Source organism: Anabrus simplex, chromosome 7, assembly GCF_040414725.1.
Source record: "Anabrus simplex isolate iqAnaSimp1 chromosome 7, ASM4041472v1, whole genome shotgun sequence".
Taxonomy (NCBI): Eukaryota; Metazoa; Arthropoda; class Insecta; order Orthoptera; family Tettigoniidae; genus Anabrus; species Anabrus simplex.
The window spans coordinates 104,355,638-104,374,418 of NC_090271.1; the positions used below are offsets into that span (position 1 = coordinate 104,355,638).

The 18,781-nt window shown below is 41.2% G+C and overlaps 1 protein-coding gene across 1 annotated transcript in view; it reads left to right on the forward strand.

The window, feature by feature from the left end:
• The window catches only part of LOC136877715 (uncharacterized), a 491,916-nt gene that overhangs the window by 443,584 nt on the left and 29,551 nt on the right, over positions 1-18,781 (forward strand). The window contains exon 6 of the mRNA XM_068228715.1: positions 14,853-15,093. Coding sequence (XP_068084816.1) covers positions 14,853-15,093 — 241 coding nt within the window. The remainder of the gene's footprint in view (positions 1-14,852; positions 15,094-18,781) is intronic.

Below are 18,781 nucleotides of genomic sequence, written 5' to 3' on the forward strand. Positions count from 1 at the left end.
TTTCTCCAAAAATGTCTTTAAAATACGCCGTTTTATACGACATGTTACAATGATTTTTAAATGCAGTGTTTATATAGGATTTAGACGGGACTGTTAGATTTCAACGTTATATCCAGAACGTCGTTAAAAGCGACGTCGCTATAAACGGTTTCGACTGTATTTCTATGGGATTGCCGTGTTATTATTATTATTATTATTATTATTAATATCATTATTATTACTTCCTGTGCCTCGAAACCAGTTTTTCATTATTATTACTATTGTTATTGTGGTTTGTTTTATTGGCTGCAAAATCCACAACTTTCAAGAGAATTTCGAAGGTTCCGAGAAGCCTGCGTGCACAGTGAAGTGGTTTGTTGCAGTACAGGATATTTTCTTCACAACATTCCAAGATATGTCCTTCAATGCTGTTGTAATTATGTCTTTAGTTGATTGTTTACTTAATTTTCTTGATTTATTTGATTTGGTTGATTATGGGCAGCAAACCGCGGCCATCATGCTCGTGAGTGTGAGCGTGCCCTTGATTCCCTGGGCAGCCGTATCTGTACCGGTAACTATCAAATGAACGATTAAGAATTATATTTAAACACTTACGAAATAGATAACCCCTGCCTTGTTGGTTATTCAGTCACCGACTTCGATGACCTAGTTGTACGTGGGGCAATCAAATGAAAACCGAACACCCACCATAACTTACATTCCACGTGAAAGGTGACAACACTGTTGTTACGTAATGATAATGTCATCGCTGTGCTAGGAGAACTGTATAGTGGCAACACTACAGGTGCACGCAGTTATTGGCTTATATCTTTGTTGGTGCGCGGACTGGTCTAGTGTGTTCGTCCAGCTGTAGAAACGGAGGCAAGCAAAGAAGAACACAGAAGTGTGGTTCGTTTTTTGGTAGCTGAGGGTGATGGAGTACTCGAAACTCACCGTCGCATATCTGCTGTGTATGGCGAACACAGTTACGAGTGCCATAGGAGACTCCGGGAAGGGCACACGTCACTGCAAAACGATGCGCGCCCAGGACAGGCTCATAGAGCCATTACTCCTGATGTAATAGGGCGGATTGATGGACAACGAATCACGGAGGAAGACATACATTCGTTGACATCAGTTTCATTCGGACGAGGAAGGCAAGAGTCGGTTCGGTTGTGAATCTGTCAGTGACCTACCTCTTTCTACAAAACTGGAATTGATCGTCTCGTCTCCCAGTAGGATAAATGTATTAGCGGTTTTGGTAATTAATTTTGAATAAAACCATCCTATGGTCACGTTATAGCAGATGTTTGCTTTTCATTTGACTGCCCCTTATAGAATAATAAATAAGTTTACCCTTTGTAGACAAAGCATTCGTGCTTTTCAATGATGAAGAACGAAGTGATACCAGGTCGATATCACGTCGTTTCTTACAGTATGTAGTGAGAAGTGTTAGATTGAGTTCTTTCCCACTCGTTGTTCATAACACACGTGGATCATTTACTGAAAGGTATAAAGGGATTCAGCTGGGTGGAAATGTAGTCAGCAATCTGGCATATACAGAAGATGTGGTCTTGATGACAGGCTGTACTGAAAGGTTGTGAAGAGGTGTAAATTAACATCTTCGAAACTAGCTATTTGTTTTTTTTACGTCGCACCGACACAGATATGTCTTATGGCGACGATGGGATGGGAAAGGCCTAGGAAGTGGAAGGAAGCGGCCGTGGCCTTAATTAAGGTACAGCCCCGGCATTTGCCTGGTGTGAAAATGGGAAACCACGGAAAACCATCTTCAGGGCTGCCGACAGTGGGGCTCGAACCCACGATCTCCCGATTACTGGATACTGGCCGCACTTAAGCGACTGCAGCTATCGAGCTCGGTATCTTCGAAACTAAGGTGATGTCATTGTCAGTAGGGCAGAAAGATATTGATGGCTTTCCTTTAACACCTCGTATTCCCCCATGCTCTTCCTACCCATTATATTCCTATATTATACTGCATGAGTGTGTAAATTCGCAACGAAAACAACAACCTTACAATACGGCACGTTAAGGTCCAGTTTCCTTTTACACATTAGCATAGAACGGGAGAGTTAGCCGTGCGGTTAGAGGCGCGCAGCTGTGAGCTTGCATCCGGGAGATAGGGGGTTCGAATCTCACCGTCGGCACCCCTGAAGATAGTTTCCCGCTGTTTCCCATTTTCACACCTTAATTAAGACCACGGCTGCTTCCTTCCATCTCCTAGGTCTTTCCTATCCCATCATCCCATAAGACCTATCCGTGTCGGTGCGACGTAAAGCCACTAGCAAAGAAAACACATTAGCATAGAAAAATAAACACAGGAAAATTATTCTGATCGACTGCATATAAATATATGGCTGGGATGCATGACCAGTCTTAAGGAACGGGTAGAAAAAGCAATGGGACATACGAAGTTTTAAAAGAAAGCCATCGATAGGCATATTTACTGTCAGCTCGAGAATTCAAGTCAAAGTAGTTTCTGTTTCAATATTTCTTTTTGCATCCTTCTTCGCACATCGATAAAAATCTAAATATCGTCTGTAACAAGTGGAATAACCTCCGAGTGATTCTGAACTCATTCACCTCGTAAAATTAAAGTGCAAAAAAGAGCGGAGGGTGCACTCATCCTCATAAGGGCAGCTACGAAATAAAGCGGGCTGCAACCTCACTTACGGCCATTTTACAGGGGTATTTTCTTAATTACTACTTAAATGTATGGGATGATGTCTACAAAGAAAACCATCGACAATCTTCTCCCAATACTAGCTCCAATACTTTAGAGGAACAAAGAAACAAACACAATTATTACACGGGCTATAAGACACATTTTAAACGCACTAGATACACAGGATTTGTATCCTTTATGGTGTGGGGTTCGAGATCGTTAGGACCTCGGAGTCTTGGTGGACGATCCCGAGTCTGTAAAACACTAATTAATTGAAATCTCGCCCATGTAATAGTAGACTTGTGTATAAGAAACGAACGCGAGAAACCTGTGACCAAATGCCAGCACGCCAACCATTTAGCCATGGAGCCGGAAAGTCCATTGACTACGTGACTGGGTGACCAACGAACGTTGTGCAGTCTCACCTTTACGGTCGCGTTTAAACTGATCTACTTGCAGATAACACTCTCTCCATCAAGGTTGTACCATCACACACGAAGCAACATACTCTTTAGAAGCATCAGCTGAGCCCTTGCTGCGTGCTCACTGGCGTGACACCAGCGTGCCTTACTGACATCATCCATACAGCAGATTTATCACATCACTCTCCACAGTACAGTAATTGTAGGCAAAAATATGTCTACCAGAATATTGCTGTTATTTTTGTTTTTTTATTATATGTTTTTAATTTTTTGTCGTGAGCATTTTGGTAGAATGATTTCTCGGTTAAAATAAGCTTCAGTAGTTAGAAAAGGTCGTAATCTTTAAACCTTCTTGTTCATAGTGGTGGTGATTATTGGATTAAAAGGAAGTACAACTAGGCTACCATCCTCTATATAACACTAATCAGAGGGAAAATTTGAACGGGTCCGACACTTCAAAAAACGAAGGTATCGGCCAAAGGAAGACAAGGGCCACGAAGGGCATGAAAATGAAAGACTCCCTAGCCCTCGCAAACCTAATAGCGTCGGGGTCGGAAAAGAACAACAGTTGACCAAGAGAGGTCGGATAGGATAGATGAAAGTGAGGAGCCTGGCACAAGTAAGTGGAAACAATTCCAGGACTTAGCTAAGGGCCCCGTGGTCGCCAACCCACGCTCCAAAGTTCAGAGCCCATAGGACCCCTTTTAGTCGCCTCTTACGACAGGCAGGGGATACCGTGTGTGTTATTCTACCGCCCCCACCCACAGGGGGTCTCCTTGTTCGTAGTACACGGATCATTTACTGACGGTATGAGTAGGAAGCAGTTTGGCATGTGCAGTCGATGTGGTCTTAATTTATTGCAGTCTGTGCTGAAACCGTACCCTTTAATATGTTGGAATGAAAATTAACACTTCACAAGAGCGGGTTGGCCGTGCGATTAGGGTTCGAAACTCACTGTTGGCAATACTGAAGATGGTTTTACTTCGTTTCCCATTTTCACACCAGGAAAGTGCTGGATGTTTACATTAATCAAGGCCATGCCACTTCCTTCCTATTCCTAGCCCTTTCCTATCCCATCGTCGTCATAAGACCTATCTGTGTCGGTGTGACGTAAAGCAGAATTGTAAAACGAAAATAACGTGTTCAATACTATCGCGTACTTTCAAGGAGGTATATCACGATAGTATTTGCACGACCATGGGTAGCATAAACACGGAAATACCCAATAGAAGGTCGTAGCAACACGTGGAAGATACTAGGGCTCACCAAGGTCAGGTGGATAAAGAATAAATAATTTACTACTAAGTAAAAGAAGTTAATACTGACTAAAATAAAACAACAGACTTCAGTTAAACAGGAACTTTAATAATAGGAAAGAAAAGGTTGATACAAATCAAATAATAAGTCCTGCATATAAGACACAGGGAAGATTAAATTAAATTAGGAAGCCTTGGACATCAAGTTATATTCAAATTAAAATCAAAAGAAACTGCTTTCACTATTCAAATCGTAGGACAAATCTGGAATATATTTCAGGGTAAATTAGGAAACGTAGTACTTAAAGAAAGTTCCAACCCTAAGATCTTGGTTTCATTACACTATGGTAGTAGAGTAGAAAAATGCTTTTCTATGACTACTTCAGAAGTTCATCAACATAAATCAGAAAAGCCAAGTTACAGATCCCCCAAAAGCACCAAGAGCAGATCAGGCGCACGTAATTAAAATAAAACATAGAGGAGAAATTAGAAATAAAAGCCACCAAGTAAACTAATTATTTAGTTTAAAATGTTAATACTTTAGAACACCAAGAACCGCAGAAATACGAAGCACGAACTCCAATTCACATACCCAACCAGAACAAAAAACACTCAACTCACGTCATATGTCCACCAGCAACAGTCGTATCAGACGTCAAATGTCAAAATTATATAATAATTACATTCACCAACCAAGGATTGTGAATGTAACCAAGGTAACCGGTCACATGACCAAGAAAATGGCTACCCTTACAAGATAATCAACCAAAGCTAGAACCAGTCATTTGAAAACAATTTTTCTACTCGTACATTCTCCCATTTTCACACAGTGCTTCGTATAGTAAGATATTAAAGATTTTCCAGACAGGATTAATGGATAATACCTCCTTTTAAAATTAAGACGTACTCTCGAAGGTATAGTAGAATTATGGAGACGAACTTGTCACAAAATCTTTGAATACATTAATTTTTGTATTAAAAGAACATCTCTAGAGTGGTTAACAACCCAAAATCATTCTATGAATAATTACATAAAAGCCCCACGAAAGTTTATAACCTGTTCACAATAAAGATAACCAGAAATTCAGTCTCTTTGGTTAATCGAATTTTTCACTAACAGTGATAATTGCATTTTACTTAGTACAATTTAGGTGTAGATATCATCATCATCATCTGTTTACCCTCCAGGTTCGGCTTTTCCCTCGGACTCAGCGAGGGACCCCACCTCTACCGCCTCAAGGGCAGTGTCCTGGAGCTTCAGACTCTTGGTCTGGGGATACAACTGGGGAGAATGACCAGTACCTCGCCCTGGCGGCCTCACCTGCTATGCTGAACAGGGGCCTTGTGGAGGGATGGGAAGATTGGAAGGGATAGACAAGGAAGAGGGAAGGAAGCGGCCGTGGCCTTAAGTTAGGTACCATCCCGGCATTCGCCTGGAGGAGAAGTGGGAAACCACGGAAAACCACTTCCAGTATGGCTGAGGTGGGAATCGAACCCACCTCTACTCAGTTGACCTCCCGAGGCTGAGTGGACCCCGTTCCAGCCCTCGTGCCACTTTTCAAATTTTCGTGGCAGAGCCGGGAATCGAACCCGGACCTCCGGGGGTGGCAGCTAATCACGCTAACCACTACACCACAGAGGCGGCTAGGGGTAGATATACCCGACGATACGGAACAGTTCGCTGATAATTATTGTTATCACATCCATATACTTCCAGGATCAAAACGAAGATTGTAGTTACTTACAGTTTCCCAAGTTGACAAATAAAATACATCAAAACCGACTGGTGACTATCACCACACGGCGATAGAATTACCCCGGATCAAAAGGGTACATTTTCCTCCTTTTTCCCGCTGCTAATACGTAATTTAAAGATCCAACAGCAAGAGCAAGATTTTTCTTCTTCTATCCTCCATTCAGGAAAAAAAACAGATGAAGACCGAAAATATTTTCGTTGTATACAGGAACAATGCAGTACAAGTTAAGTTGGGTACATGCTACAAGAGGGCAGCACAATACATGTCTTGAAGTTCACTGGAGGCTACTGCCTGCGGGAGGCACCAGTACTACTAGCACTTTGCAGAATGATAATGTGGCTTATTTTAAATGCCCTTAAACTGTCCAATTTCCGTCAGAATACTGACGAGATGTTACTATGAATTAAACATAATAGGATTGAATTTCAGGTCGAGAAAATACAAACCTAGAGCAGGACAATCATTTCGATTATTACTAGGGCGTGTATCCTCCCAGGATGGTATAATATTAAGATTGAAGTTAGCGTAAGTGGAGATCGCGATTGTAGGAGGATTTTGGTTCATGTAAGTTATTATCAATTACACTGCACTTCACAGCCATGTACGTCTTTACGTACGCAGTTCAGAAAATGGGTTGTTGGTGCCGCTTGTGTCTATCAGAGGAAGAGAGACCCACGCTCAGTGTGGGAAGAAGACATCTTGAAAGAACTGCATCATGATTTATTTCATATTTGGGCTGAACCAGATTTTGCTCTTTCAGTTTGTACTGTGCTTCTCGCACTCCAAATTGACCTTTAAGTTCTTGATAAACCACCCGCATTTTTGGAAACATGCATCCACTGTCTAAAGTAGCGGGTTGTATGGTGTAGAAATGAGTTATCGCAGGCTAACTCCATACCGAACTTATTTCGCTCCCTTGAAATATATAGCTCGTGATGAATTAAGTTTATTTCTTATACCAGTTTTATCGATACGTTGCGAGGTGTTCATTAGGTTCATCATATCATTACGAAACGCATCGCACCTTTTAGTCACGTCGCCTTCTTTGTCCCTGGTGTTAGTAGTTAGTCATTCTGTTACCGCTCGTGAGCCAAGAATGTGTCGTTCTTGGAACCTTACCGCCAGTCAACGGATAGAAACAGTGAACCTAATAATAACGATATCTTTAGCTTTGTCCAGATCCCAAGTAGATATCGCGATCCTGAATTTTTCATCCACATAATCGTCAATTAGGTGAAGTTACGAGCCCCGGTCTTCCCCTCCCTTTTCTTCTACGAGGTGTCGTAGAAATCGTAGATGATGTATGTCTCGCACGATACGATAGCCTTTTACAAACTGTATTGAAGCACAATTATTATTCCTTTTTTCTACGAATCCTAGAACGCAATAATAACTTTTGGTCTTTCAAGTGAAATTTCATCCCACTCCATCCTCTTCTGTGGACTTGGCAGAAAATCGGATGATGGCTTCCACCTCTTAACAACATCTCTTCGACAGGTTCTGGATCAACACTTGGACTGTAATCAGTTGCTTCTGACAGATCTTCTTCCTTATATTTTTCCGTTCGACAAGAATGATATATATATATATCTGTTACCTGTGTCTTGAATCGCGTTGACTATAAATTCAGCTTCCTTTCACCCCTGTACTGTAACTTCTACATATTTTATTTTGTATTTCTAATGATTAACTTTCTAGATACGATGTTTTAAGAAATCATAGCACGCGAGTCCGTTGGTGGGAGTAAATTGGCTGGCTACGTAATCGGTCATGAAGCTAAGGGAATGATTTTGTAACTGTCCTAGTTGATTCTTCACGATCGTAGAACGCACTGGTTGTTAAGCTCATGAATAATATTCGCAGTATACATTACTAGCACAGGTAAACCCAGATGTCACTCCGGTAGCTTTATCACGTGACATTCGATGCCTATTTCGACTGCAAAAGTCATGTGATAATCATACTAGTATTAATACATAAACTCCTGCACAGCAACTCGCTTCAGTACATTTCCTCTAAATTTCACTTCATCTCCTCATTTCATAACTGTAATACTCTTGCTGGATCAATCCTTCCAATATACCTCTTCACCATTCATCTACGTATAATCATTCTTTTACAGTGGCCAGTTCTAGACTTTGGAATTCCTTACCAGTCAGTGTCAGAGAATGCCTCATTAACTGAATTCAATAGACAATGCCGAGATTACCTGTTGAAAGCGACCGACTGTCGTGTGTACTGCACATATGAGTGTGTGAATGGCGATAGACTGTGTTTCCTTTGTATATGTAGACCTAGTTAATAGTTGTGTACTTTGTGAATTTTTATCATTTTGTGAGTGTGTGTTTTAGCAATATTATTTCATACTAGCAAATGTACCCGTGCTTCGTTACAGTATTCTACATTGCATACGGATATCGAAGTAAATTTCTGTACATGCAGTGAATAAGATTTTTTTAAATTGCATGTTATTATTATTATTTATTTTTATTTATTTTCCACCAATTGTAGGTACAATTTATGGATGGTGAATGCAGAAAGCGCATAGCCCCACATACACGAAAGTACCCCCATCACCACTTAAAATTACAATATTCAAATATACAATTACATTCTACATAGTGTGCTTATATACAGTTACCGTATTTACAGGCATATTTACATACTACTCACAAGACATGGTCAACATTCAAGTAATTCGACACACACACACACACACTCCCTCTCTCTCTAATCCCCACATATACTTTAGCTAGGCCGGCTCACTCATACCCACATACAAGAGTCTCACTCACTCGGGATCACATAAACTTTCATCCGTCCTCTCACTCATACTGAAAATTCTCACAGTAGAAAAATTATATTATGTACGGAAGGTTTCATTATATATACCTCCTTTTTACCTCTTTACAAAATTTCTCTGGAGGTAGTTCTTTCATCTGTGGTGGGAGTTCATTCCATAGCCGAGCAGAACGATTAGCGTTATCCGAGAAACAGCATGGCGAGGTCCCTATACGTTGTTTCCAATGTAAAGTTTGAATTGCGGAGTTGTGATGAAAACGTAAGGCTCACTTGCCTACTGCCATTCACAATGGAGTTGGGAAGTTTACATTATAATGGCAGGCCCCATTTCTTACTTCCAGACAGATTACAGTGAGGAATTTTTATTATATTTGCAGGCATCTTCCCTACAGCCAGTAAAAATTTAATTTTGCTGTTATCATTTTAATAACAGGCCCCTTTTCTTCATGCCAGTCAGATTACTGACAGTCACATCAAGTTGGTGAGTTTCCATTATAATAGCAGGCCGCTATTCCAAACGTCAGTCACATTTTAGATCGGTAATTATTTTATAATGGCGGGCACCCTTGCCTACTGACAAACACAATCGGGTAAAAGAAGTTTTGAAAAAATGTCATTCTTCCTTGCCTTCTTCTAGTCAAATCGAGAATGGAATTATTCATAACAATGATACACAGGAGTTGGAGAAGGACCCAATTCCTACTGCCAATCAAAGTCGATGCGGGGAGTACTGCTTACAATAACAGACGCCCTCCTGCTGACAGTCACTATCGATTCGTATAGCATTAATTACAATGGCACACACACCCTTTCTATATCGCTACAAATCGACTTCAGTGAATATAGATCGACATACGAAAGTATATGCATGTTTACAATATTGCAGAATTTCATTTACACATTAACTGCTGCTAAACGGTGGGCTGATGTAACTAGTAGTGATATGCGAAAATGTTTTGCTTTGTTGATATTCATTGGAAAGGAAGAAAAAAGTCATTTTGGAAAGACTATTGGTTAATTGATCCGCTCAGAAGGACGTTTCTGTGTGTCCCTTCACAGAGGTCATTGCTACACAGCCTTCCACACCAGGAAACATTATTACGACTCTTACCAAAGGTCTCCGGTAAATTTAACCATAATCAGTACAAGGTAGTGAAGATAGACTCGTGTGTTTATGTGCATGCGCTGAAGCAATAAGTTACACATAAAATGGCCGTACACATGGGTTGAGCAGTGTGATGAGCACCGGGTCCGCAATGTGTTATCATGTGTCATGTAATGTACAGTATCTCTTCTTCTGGTCAAATTTTGCCAAATCGTCCTCCTCCCACCACACGAAAACTTCCAAAAATAATTAATTTTAACGCATGCGTCTAAAAAAGTAGATATAGCGGCAAAAACCTAAGAGGTGAAGCCAAATATATATACAATACAATTGTCAAATGTATAGTGCTCTCAGTATTTGAAGTAAGAGTTCGTCATTATAACTGATCTTCCTACTATTTCCCACCACATCGTCAAATAAAAATGCAGTCTACGTTGACGCCTCTCTGCAATGCATGTAGTGCAATATCAGCCAGACTGTCTAGTCTTTCTTGAGGTAGGGAACTGAAATACGTCATTGATGCTCTCCAAGTCTATCGAAGAGCCCTAGGAGACACCTGACGTCCTCTAACACCCTGTCATGTTGGTGGTTCTCGCACGGACACAATAGTTTTAAAATGTCTGATTATTCGAAGCGGCTGATCTGTGAAAGGGGACTAACAACATTTTTCAATGATAGTGGTTTTACGTCGCACCGACATATATAGGTCTTATGGCGAAAATACCAACAACATTAATAAGAGGCATGAGCTTGGAGTATCATCATATTTAGGTACGCATATTCCAGTATAGGGGAAGTAATCTCTTAAAATACGATTTAATATGAAGTGGCTTGCTGCCATGTTAGTCTACGAAAAGAATTGTACCGTACAATCTAAGTATGTCCCTGTATTCATCTGTTTATATCAATGGTGAATGCAACACTGTAGCTATAGAGTCCTGAAGGGTGATATTTCACGAACTGTGATTTTTTTAAACTGATATAGAAAAATCCCTAGTGACAACTGTTACTCCTACGTCGTCGCCGTGATCAGTCATGATTTCAAGGTTTCTCTCCAATGTGATTATCGCGCGCCCTCATATACGGTACCGAACTAGTAAATGTTACTGCATAAACTGTGATTGTCATTGTAATCGGTCGTGATAGCTCATTCCTTCCGAATATAAAAATAAGTTTAAACCTTGCTAGTACTTGTCGTCGCTAGTATAAAAATTTTAAGAAATTGTCATTTTGACTCCTTAGTGTAGTATTATTTTTAAGCGCGTTCAAATTGCATCATGGTTCACGGGACCCACCTAGAATACTAAAAAGCATGCGTCAATAATAATGTTTCATTGGCATATTTAGTGGTGATTTGTCTGTTTTAATTGCTCTTCTTTGCGTTAATTCAGTTTCTTTTAACAAGTAACTTCTTACTTTTGGATCATATGATGCTTCGATACTTGCTGAAGTGATTAATGATTTTGTATTTAAGGAAAGGTACAGTAGCAAGCCTAACCTTACCTTTAGGTGGCCGAGAACAGAGTTATCCATCATTATATTTTTCACTTGTGTCAGAAAAATGTGTATTTTTTTCATTTTCTAACACGTACCAAATAATCGGTTACGCTACAGAACACGACCCTTGCCTATGTTGGTCTTAACTTTTTTTGTTGTTGTCGACATATTGGTTATATTTTATCATATCCAAAAACATAGATTCATTAATTTCGTGTGGCTATTTCTAGCCGGGTGCAGCCCTTGTAAGGCAGACCCTTCTATGAGGGTGGGTGGCATCTGCCATGTGTAGGTAACTGTATGTTATTGTGGTGGAGGATAGTGTTATGCGTGGTGTGTGAGTTGCAGGGATGTTGGGGACAGCACAAACACCCAGCCCACGGGTCATTGGAATTAACCAATGAAGGCTAAAATCCCCGACCCGGCCGGGAATCGAACCCGGGACCCTCTGAACCGAAAGCCAGTACGCTGGCCATTCAGCCAACGAGTCGGACAAAAACATAGATGAATGAATTATTATGTTTGTGCGCCTAGAAGTAAATTGGCAACGGTCGTATTCTGTACTGCAACAAAATGCAGGCTGTTTGTATATAAGACCTTAGATGTTTGATTTTCTTGTAAATATTTACGTATAGAGATAATCACAATAACAAGAACCTCTCGTGATCACAAGCTTCAGTACAAATAACAAGCAGCACGGGTTGTCCAGTGATTGTGATTACGTCACGTATAAAAATCACCGATATCAGAAAATCACGGTATCAAATCACACTGCGACTCACAAATCACGCTATTAGTAGATGGAGAGATCTAAAATACTTGTGTGTCCCGTGGCGTCAGACTACGCTTCACCTTGTTCCCTTAAGTCTACAACGTCTACAGTGGTTCTATAATAAGGAAAGCACTTCATGATTGGGTTGGAAGTACTTCAATCGGTGGGAGCAAAATTAACAACTTGTGGTTTGCTGATGACACCAGCCTGCTTTTCAGCAGCGAGGAAGAGCTTTCAGGTATGCTAACAAGAGTGAAAGATGTGAGTCAGTAGTATGGACTGGATCTCAACCACAGTAATTCCAAACTCATGGTGATTGATAGAGCTGCACAATTCGAGCTCACAGGCCGTTTGAAAGGGCTGAAGTTAGATCACGACTTCGTACACCTTAGGTCAGCGGTCAGTAATACGGGACGTTCAGAGAAAGAGATGTGGAGCAGGATTTAGCTAGGACGAGTCCTTATGGTAAAATTAACTAATATTTGTAAGAAGAGAGAAATTACAAATAATAGAAAGTTCCGCCACGTTGATACCCTTGTGTTCTATGTTTTATGGCTGTGAACCTGGACCGTAAAGGCTTCAGACAAAAAAACAATTGATATCCGGCGTAAAAATGCAACGTGTGCCTTGGACTGCAAGAAGCAATTCACCCTTTCTTCAGGACGGAAAATTTTATAACGCCTGTCTTCCCGTATTAATGAAAGAATACTTCAGTTTCTTGGACACACTTCAAGACGACCTGGAGAAAATCTGGAGATGATGATCATGGAAGGGAAGGTTGAGGGCAGTAGATCACCGGGAAGGACCCTAACCAGATGGATGGGACAAGTGAAGACTATCGCCGATTTATCTTTCCAATGTGTCCTGAGGAAGACCGAAGATTCGTTCGCAAGGGAGACGCTACAGCAAAGATGCGACCAGCAAGGACAAAACCAGTGGAATCACGATTCACAGAAATGAGTAAATCGACTAGTGATGATGATTTAATTTAGAACCCAACAACAGTTTAAAACCACCAGTTAAAATGAGTTTATGAACTCCTGGTCATACATTAATGGCACAAACTGGTCTTCAAATATGTTTACCTTATTCCTGTTGATATACAACTTATGGAAAAAGATCCATTGAAATGTCGAATGAAGTTTATGAGTTATAATTTTTTAAACATTGTGAGAACCTATAAAAGGACCCCACTTTTGAGTGTAAAGAGCATCCTGTTCATTAAACTTCAAGAGGAATTATGGTTACTTGTCCAATACAATCTGCCTCTTACCCGGAAGCCCCGGGTTCGATTCCCGGCCGTTTCACGTATTTTTACCTGAATGTGAGGGCTGGTTCGAGGTTCGCGAAGCCTACGTGATTACAATTGAAGAGCTATCTAACGGTTTGGTAGTAACCCCTGTATATAAAGCCAAGAATAATGGCCGAGGGGATTCGACGTGCTGACCACACGTCACCTCGTAATCTGCAGGCCTTCCGGCTGAACATCGGTCACTTGGTAATCTTCGGTCCTTCAGGAAACTTGCGCCATTGGGGGGGAGGAAGGGGGTATCCAATACAGTGTATAATTCCGTAAAGGCCGAAAGATGAAAACATGACAAGGGTTTTTCTGCATTTTTCACGACACTCAATTCCCAGTTCGGACTGTGACTGTAAACTCAAAGATAAGACGCCAGTCAGTGATAATTCTCAATCTGTAACATGTATCGAACCTTGCCTGCGATCTGTTGAGAGTAGCCTGTATTACGTTAGGAGTGTAAGTTCGGTGACTGTAGCTCATTGCAAATATTTTCAAACATTTTTTATACGGTGTTAATTTGTATTATTTAAGTGCACAATTTCTGTAGTTTAATGAACAGGATCGTCCTTACAGCCAAAAGTGGACTACTTTCATGTTCTCAAAATGTTTGAAAAATTACAACGCCTAAAGTTCATTCCATCTTTTAATGTATTTCATAATGTGTATGTTAACACTAATAAGCCACAAAATATTTTGCTGACCAATTCGTACAATGAATGTAGGATAAGGAATTTATTAGCTGATATTCGCTGGTGGTCTTGAACTGTCGTTAGGTACTGTAAGTGGCTGGCAACACCTGAAAAAATGTTGTCACCATTTCTACCTTTGTTGGTGCATGTTTTCAATGCAATGGATTTTTAGCAGTTTTCATGTGAATTTTATTCACTTGTGATCAAGGCACGTTTAATTAAACTAAAAAATACATTGTAGTTCTTAGAAGAAAACTATAAATGGGCCATTAGAATGTAAGTCATAAGGTTCAAGTTAACGCTATGAGTGTTGTGATAGGTTGATGAATTCGAATGGAGACTGAGTGATTAATTGGTAGTTACTGAAGTCACTAACCTAGTAGTCAAATGTGCTCTAGAGACAATTAGATAAAGAGGAAGGAAAGCAACTCCAGTTTAAAAGAAGCATAGAACTCAAAACTCCACATCAAGTTCACAGCTTACTATCATTTGAGAATCATAATTATAGACCTTTTACTTACTGTCCTGTAACTTATTTTGTATAGATGTTTTCTAAATGGTACCCTAAGCCCGTTATTTTTGTGCAGGCGGATCCATGGCTACAGGAGCACGACTACGAGGCTCTCCCGCCAGACGTGCAAGGACTCTACACTCGCACTCTAGGTCTCAACTTCGTAACCGAGAAACGTTTCTTCATTGGCGAGCCACCCAAGATGGAGCTCCGCTGCACCGCCACTGTGGGTAACCGAACTTGGAGCGCCACAGTTACACCGACATTGAACGCGCTCACCAACTTGGGACTGGCGCAGGAGCGACTCGGCAACCACGGTATGTTATTCAGTAAGTTGTTTCACTACTTTTAGACTGTTCAGCTCAACAAGCAATCTTACTCTCTCATTGCACTCTTGACAGGGAGTTGTGGACAATCAAAACTTGAAAGTCGAATGCTAGGCTGGAAACTAGTTAGAGCCACGTCAGCTACCTTCCAAATCCTAGCCCTGTCCTATATTTACGTCGCCGAAAACTTTCGATGTGCTAGTGCGATGTTAAAACACTAGAAAAAAATTAAAGTTGCACTATTGGTCGAACCCAAAATGTTGTTGAATTTAAAAAAAGCAAAGCAAAGTCATCTCCGTACAGGCCATGAAGGCCCTTGGAGTGGTGGAAGGTAAAGGCTTCCATTATCCGTAACCTCGGCACTTGATGAGGTTGAATGGTTAGGTCTACGCCCGGCCGCCTTTTCCCCCAGGAATTAACCTGGTACTCATTTTTGGTGTAGGCTGAGTGAACCTCAGGGCCATATGCACCTCCGGAAGTGGAAATCCCGTTTCTTAAATTTTACGACTTCCTTACGGGGATTCCAACCCACGTCGTGCCTCGGCCAGGCAGCCCCTTATTGAACTGCAACGATTATTTTTAAAAGTTAAGATACCTGGAGAATATATTTCATTCTGCCATTCACAGCAATAATGAGGAACAAAAACGTTTCAGGAGCTGAAATTGACATCAGATATAGGTTGTTTTCTCTATTTTACAAGAAAAAGGAATTAAGTTTACCCTATTTCTTTTCTTGTAAGGTAAACGTATTTGGCCGGGAAATATGAATATGCGCGACAGATCTATGACGTACCAATCACATACCGGCCGAACAAGTCCCCGTGTCAGTAGCGCAGCAGCAGTGACAGGAAATTGCGGCTCGTATTATTTCTTTCTTTCCTTCTTTCTTTGATCGTGCGGTTAGGGGTGCACAACTGTGAGTTTGCATTCGGGAGATAGTAAGTTCAAACACCTGAAGATGGTTTTCGTGGTTTCCCATTTTCACACCAGGAAAATGCTGGGCTGTACCTTAATTTTGGCCACGGCCACTTCCTTCCCAGTTCTAGCCCTTTCCTACCCCATCGTCGCCATAAGACCTATCTGTGTCGATGCGACAAAAAGCAACATTTAAAAAAAAAACGTTTCTCCGGAAATTGTGATCTGCCATTCAAAAGAAGAGGCGTGGAATGCTCAATGCAGGTGTTGTGCTGATCCATGGCAATGCTCACTCATATACAGGGCAATTCAAAATGATGGACTAGATTTCATAAATTTATTCCCTAAAATCTAATGAACGTATCATACTGTGGGATATGCGCAAAGAAAAGCAAACTCTCAAAATTTAGCTGAGTTTAGATTTCATCCCAGGTGCTTTCATTTTCAGCCGTTACGAGCGGGCAGGAAGCGAATAAAGAAAATGGCTGCGGCTGGAGAGCAGAACTCGTTCTATGAGCTTCATTACCATGTAAACAAGTCTGTGATTAGTGTCCAACGGCATTTCCGTACCAGGTATGGAAGAGACCCACCTACTGCGTGGTATGCAAAATTCTGAGACACGGGCTGCATCTGTTAGCGAAAGTCGACTGGCTGTCCTTCGACTGGGGTAGAGACAGTGGAACGTGTTCGCGCCAGTTTTGTGCGGAGTCCGCAGAAGTCCACCTACCGGGCACCGAGGCAACTTGAACTTCCACAGACAACTGTTTGGCGCATTCTGCGGAAACGTTTACGAATGAGACTCTACCGCTTGCAACAAGTGCAGGCCTTAAAAGACACTGATTATGCTGCTCGAGCGTCCTTCTGAGCTGATATTCTCGCATTAAGTCCTTCTGAGCTGATATTATCGCATTAATGGAAGAGGATGGGTTCTCCGAAAGGGTAATTTTAAGTGATGAAGCGGCTTTTCACCTTTCCGGGACTGTGAATAGACACAACGTAGGGATCTGGGGAACTTCTAATCCCCATCAACTTGTGGAACACCAACGCGATTCTCCCAAGATGAATGTGTTTTGTGCCATTTCCAGTGAGAAGGTTTGTGGACCCTTTTTCTTCATTGAACCTACTGTGACAGGAAATATTTTTCTTGATATGCTTTAACAATGGCTCTTACCACAGCTCGAAGAGGATAGTGCAGATTCCATCCTTCAACTGGATGGTGCCCCTCCGCATTACCATGACAACGTTCGGAGCCATCTCAACGAGACATTGCCACAACGCTGGATATGTTGTGCATCTCAGGCGGATGGAACTCTCATTTGTTGGCCACCGCGTTCCCCCGACTTAACCCCATGTGATTTCTTCTTGTGGCGTTTCGTAAAAGATCATGTTTACGTACCACCTCTTCCACTAACATTGGCCGACCTTCGTGCCCGCATCACAGCAGCCATCGCAGAGAGTGACGGCGACACACTAACACAAAGTTTGGCAGGAGATAGACTATTGGCTTGATGTATGTCGTGTTATGCGAGGTGCTCACACAGAACACTTATGATATGACTGAAAAAAGCTTTGGGAGTTTATCGTTCTTAGCACATGTCTCACATTACGATATGTTTATTAGATTTCACAGAATAAATTTATGAAATCGGGTCTATCATTTTGAATTGCCCTGTAGGGCTCGGCGCTCAGCACCTGTTCTGCTGGAGTTCGGCTGGGATCTGCTTGATCACCTACCGTACAGTCCTGATCATGCTCCCAATGATTTTTTATATTTTCTTCTACCTCAACAAATTCCTGTCCTCCTGTCAGCATTTTAGTATAGACGAGGAATTGAAGACGAATGTCACACAGTGGTTCTATTCCCCCAAAAGCAGACTTCTATGACACCGGTATGTACACATTGCTCCGACGATATGACAAGTGTCTCAATTCTGGTCGTTTACTATTGCGAATAATAGATCCAACATTGCCGTATCTGATGCTTTTGTCTTTTTAATAAGGAAACTTTATTTCTGGATGGTTCTTGTACAATAAAACTCCCAGAACCACAACTTGTGTACGTTTTAAAGAAAATTACGTTTATTAGCGTGAAGTGATTGTGTGATATTCTCAACGTTGGCGTGCACATCCTCACATATTGGGATGAGGTGGAACAATGTCCACCTAAAGTTTATTTTACATGAGAGGAACGTAGCCTTCTCATTGGTGCTCGTGGTACTTCAAAATTACAAGTCGACTGCAATGATTTCGCTCGCTCAAGACGAGTTTTGTGCCCATCACTATATAAACAATGCAATCAGCGCTATCCAACGAGAAGAGAATAAGATACAACACATCACCAATGTGCTGGCGGAGTTGAAACGGACACGCATGGCCGCCATATTGCTTGAGTCAATGAATTCCTTATTGTGATTTGAGTTTATTGGGATGTTGAAGAGAGTTGCAACAAAAAAGAGGGCATGAAGGAATATACATATAAACGATACTCAAGTAAGCTACAGATATTTTGAACCACTTTAAATATCATTGTCAGAAGGATTTTGTATTCCCCGCTATTTCCGAACCCTCTTCCGTCAATTTTAAAATCTTCAACCCTCTTGTCCAAAATTATCTTTAAACTAAAACGAGTGTAAATTGCTGGAGATCCAATCTATAGTAGATGGGATGTACAGCTGGGAGAACTAGGGAAAAATGGTATTAATGAGATTCCACAAAAACAAATTTTAAAAAAATGTTCTGTTGATTGCAGCTGTGAGCTCACTGC